Source organism: Frankliniella occidentalis, unplaced genomic scaffold (assembly GCF_000697945.3).
Source record: "Frankliniella occidentalis isolate FOCC.00 unplaced genomic scaffold, Focc_3.1 Scaffold4362, whole genome shotgun sequence".
NCBI lineage: Eukaryota > Metazoa > Arthropoda > Insecta > Thysanoptera > Thripidae > Frankliniella > Frankliniella occidentalis.
In genome coordinates, this window is record NW_026271409.1 from 1 (window position 1) to 4932 (window position 4932).

Below are 4932 nucleotides of genomic sequence, written 5' to 3' on the forward strand. Positions count from 1 at the left end.
CTCCAGCTCGCCGCACCCCATCCCGCCCTACCACTACGCCCTCCGCTACGACACGGCGCCGTACGCCCCACAGTGTCTCGCCGGCAGTTTGAGGCAGGCCCTAATCCCTGCGGGACTTTTACTGCTTTTGCTTGCATTAGAGGCGGGGAGGGAAGGGGGGGGAGGGGTAGTAGGAAGACCAGACCGTGGAAAGGGGGGAGGAGGCGTGCCTCTCGGCGTGCCCGTGTGGTACCGGGTACTGGCCAGCCGCCGGCCGCCCGCCCGGGCCCCCGCCGTATATAAGCCAGACAATGCGTGCAATCAGCACTCAGTCTTCTTCCAGTCCGCCCCGAGCGGCCCGCCCTCAGGAACACACGCCGGCGGAAATGGGAGACAAGGTGAGTAGAGTGTCAGGCAGGGCGTCAGCCAGGGCGTCAGCCAGGGCGTCTCGGCGCCGCCACCAGGATACCCTCACCGCTCACTGTTCACCGCCTTGTTGCAGACCATGGACAAGCTCCGGGTCCAGGCCGTCCAGCTCCTGGTGGCCTCCATGGCGGCCGCCGTGCTGCTGTGCGCGGCGCCGGCCGCCAGTGCACCTTCACCCAAGCTCGCCGATGGCGCCAGCTTGCTGCCCGACGCGGCCGTGGCGGCGGCCGCCCCGGTGCCGCAGGTGGTGCTGGCCACCGCCCCGAAGGCCGTCAGGGCGCCCATCTCGCCCAGCTCGCTGATTCCCCACGACGACGTGGGCACGTCCGAGGACCGCATTCGCTTGGTGACCGCGCCAAAGGCGAAGAGGTCCAGCTTCTTCGAGGCGTACAGCAGCCACGCGGACTACCACAGCGCGAACCACGGTCACCACGCCAGCCACAAGCATCAGCACAAGGCGGACCACAAGCATCACCACAAGGCGGACCATAAGCATCACCACGGACACCACCACGGCCACCACCACAGCCACAAGCACGAGCAGGAGCACAAGCATGAGTCCCATCACAAGCATCACCACAAGGACCACCATCACCACAAGCATGAGGAGCATCACCACCACGACCATGAAGTGCATCACCACCACAAGCACGAGGAGCATCACCATCACGAACACAAGATCCACCACCACCACAAGCACAAGGAAGAGCATCACCACGACCACAAAAACGACCATGGCCACAAACACGGCCACCACCACAAGCACGAGGAGAAGCACGAGCACGAGCACAAGCATCACCAGCAGCATCACCACAAGCACGAGAACGACCATCATCACGAGCATCACGAGCATCACCACGAGGGCCACAAGCATCACCACGAGGAGAAGCACGAACATGGTCACCACCACGCCCACAAGCAGGAGCATCACCACAAACACGAACAGGAACACAAACACGGCCACAAGGAAGACCACCACCACAAACACAGCCACCACCACGGCCACCACCACAAGGAAGAACATCACCACAAGCTCCATCACGAACACAAACATGGCCACAAACACGGCCACCACCACAGCCACCACGAAGACCACCACGAAGAACACAAACATGGTCACCACCACAAGCACCACCAGGACCATCACCACGACCACAAACACGGCGAGGAGCACAAGCACCACCACGACCATCACGAGAGCCACAAGGAGGAGCATCACCACAAACACAAACACGAGCAGAAACACGAACACAAACACCACGAATCTCACGGTCACCACCACCACCATGGCCACGAACACAAGGCAGACCACAAACACGAACATCACGCCCACCACCATCACGGCCACCACTCCCAGCATCAACACGACGGACACCACCACCACGAGGGGCTGTTCGACCACGGCCACCACTCCGGCTACAAGGCCGAGGTGGCCGCCGCCCCTCTGGACTCCTTCGGGGGCCTCGAACTGGGAGGAGGGCTCTTCTAGTGAGTCGGAGCAGCCCGGGCCATCCAGAGCGTCGTTCGTCGCCCTCGGACCAGGAGCATATCCCCAGGACGGCGCCGGCTGGCGCATCACCGCTTTCGTCGTCCTGGCGACACTGCTGGAGCCGCGGCCGTGGAGCCCGGGGGTGCACAGCAGCTGGCCAAAGTGTTTTCTCGTCTTGTGATATGTAAGTTACCAAGTCCTGTTATTGTGTTCAAAGAGTTTACCCTTGTTGTTACCTGTGAGTGCTTGTGGATCTGTTTTTCGTTCTCATCCTTCTTAACGGTGTGTTGACTGGTGCTGTGCTAGAGCTAGAGTGTCTGTGATAAGTAGCCCTTCCTGTCGCCTCTCGTCTATGTTTGTATGCCTCCCTTTCTTCAATCTGCTCCCTCTCTGCCTGCCTCTTTCTCTCGATAACTTCTTATTGCTTGTGTAGCCGGCTGTGGCGATACGTTAATGGGCTCGACTTGTGGGGGAAATCGACTGAAAAATTATGCTCTTGTGCATGGCACCACGCGATGGTGGGGCAATTCGTCTGTAAAGTCGTTACGCTCCTCTGGTCTGGCGCTCCTTGAGCATGCCTGACCCATATTGTAAACGTCTGTGGTTCAAATCATTTTCACGTCCGGGCGGCAAACTGCTGCCATTGTTGCGTTGCTATTCACTTGCACAATTGTTTTTTACTGTTAACGAAAACTAAAATGTGAAAAAAGAAGGAAACTGTTAGTCACTACAAACAAAGCGTTACAATAAAATGACGTTTTTTAACCAAATAATAAGCTGATGAAGTACTGTCATCCTACCCGGTGCCCCCTCATTTCAACACACAGACACATAACAGACGGCAGTAAAATCCGTTCCCCGCGGTTAAACATCTTTCCTAACAAAACGCCAACAGCCGAGCGCCGAGCGCCGCTACGAGTCCGACGGTCCGGGTGCCGCCCCCGCGACCCCTACCGGTGGCGGCCGGGCCCCGCCCCACCCGCAGCAACTTTGCACATTTCAACACTTTGTCTTAACGCCCCCATTTCGCAAAACAAAAAGGAGTATTTCCCCACCTAGTTGTAGGCAGTCGGGAGCTTTGGTTTGGCCCTATTACATTACATGCCTCAACTACCTCCACTTCGCGCGGTATAGTGCTTACATATTTGCAGTCGGCAAAACGCGGCACACTCACGCACCCCTCCACACACGCACACACACACACACGCACACACACACACACACACGCACACATACACACACGCACACACACACACATGCCGGTTGTCGGCGCAAAAGGGCGCCATACCCAAATTAGTGAGCCACTCTACTGTGCCAAGTTGGCGCCCCGGGAGTTTCCCTGGTTTCCCTGCCAAACAACAGAGAAGCCCAAAGTTGGTCGGAGCGGGCGGGCCGGGCCGGCCGCCGGCCGCCGGGCGTTCGCCTTCGTGTCGCTCGTTGGCAGTCATGACCCCTCCGCGCGGCGCCGTGCGGGGCGCGCCGTGATAGGCTGAGGGGGAAGCCGCTGGGCTCATGAATCTCTCATTAGCTAGATTAGCCCTCGAGAGGATCCCGCGGCACAAAGGGCCACCGCCGCCACGGCTCGTGGGCGGCAGGGCGGCTCGAGGCAGAGGGGGCTCGCGGGCTCGTGCGGCCAGGTGCCGGGCGGGCGTCAGGGGTGGCAGGGGCGGCAGGGACAGCAGGGACCTGAGTAGCGCGAACACCGCATACCATCGCTCTGGGCGCATAAGGAAAGGTGCCCCAGCTCGCAGCCTGCCTGGGGCAGCGAGGTGCCCGTCGTGGGCCCTGACTAGCCCGCTAACTGTGCAGCTCTCACGCACCAACGCCTCCGATGAGGTGCCCGCGGAGGTGCCCGTCGTTTACCGCGTTGTTGCGGTGGCATAGCTTGCGGCAGCCCCGGGCAGCCCTTAGTTAGAATCGTACGGGCACCTCGCCTGCGGAATCCAAGCCAAACCCAAGCGCTCGCTGAGATGCCTGCACCAGACTGACTCAGAAGAGCGCCCAAGGCCCTTGGGCCAAGGACAGGGCTATACGGAAGGGCTCTTCCCTCCGAAATCAGTCGGCAAATGCCGCCCGCCCTACACGGGGCCCTTGCGGGCTGTGTGTGTGTGGAGGGGGGGTGCCGATGTGCATTCCAGATGAGCCGCAGCCGGACGCCACGGTGCGCCGCACCGGTAGGTAGGTAGCGCCGGGCCGGGCAGCGGGCAGCAGTACGTACTTTGTACCGGGCAGTGCCGGGCGCGAGCTGCAGCGGCAGCAGGAGCGGCACCGAGGAGGGGAGGAAGAGGATCGCGAGTATGACACAGTCCTGCCATGACACTGCCGCCGGGACGGAGGGGCGGCGAGCCGTGAGGGAGGGGGGGGGGTGTACTGCTTTCCTCGCGTGGCGTAACACGGACGCAGATTACTGCGAGGAGAGGTAGGAGGGGTAGGCGGGGGTAGAGAAGGTGGGAGACTCTGTCTACTTACTCCAGTATTTGTCCGGGGGAGGGGGGAGGGTGGGGGGCGAGTCTATTTGCGCAGGCTTGCCCCGCTCGGGTCGCTGCTCGAGCCGCCGCCGCGGAGGCCCTCCAAAGGGACCGCAGGTCGCGGAGACGCAAATGCCTAGGCGCTAATGGCGGCCAATAAGGAAAACGCTCCCTGGGGTAACCGAGACTCGAAAGGTGAGGGGCGGTTAGGGACCTTAATGATCGGGCCGGGGCGAGGTCGTCAGACGCGATGAGCGCGACCGCGAGTCCCGCGCCGACCGCGTTCAGCAAGCTGGAACCACGTTGTGGCGCCCGCCTCAACCACCCAATCAAAAACATGCCGCTGCCTCCGCGGCCCTTAACCCGTTTGGTGCGACACGACCCTCACCTTGGCTCCCAGTAACATAGGATTGCCCGCCCCCGCCGCACTCAGCGTGTGAAGGCCCATCAGCTAAAGCTCTCCTGGAACTGGACCGGAGGTAGAGGGCTTTTTGAGGCAGGGAGCGTTCTCCGGGCAATCCGGGCAGCACCACTCGTGTGAGGCACCTGTCGGGCCGGGCGGGTCGGGGG

At 61.4% G+C, this 4932-nt stretch overlaps 1 protein-coding gene across 1 annotated transcript; it reads left to right on the top strand.

The window, feature by feature from the left end:
* The first annotated feature begins 296 nt into the window (after positions 1-296).
* On the top strand, positions 297-2664 carry LOC113201730 (histidine-rich glycoprotein-like). Its single transcript, XM_026415612.2, has 2 exons — positions 297-377; positions 482-2664. The coding sequence occupies exons 1-2, from the start codon at positions 366-368 to the stop codon at positions 1892-1894; spliced, it is 1425 nt and encodes a 474-aa protein (XP_026271397.1). The 5' UTR covers positions 297-365; the 3' UTR covers positions 1895-2664.
* Positions 2665-4932: the final 2268 nt, after the last annotated feature.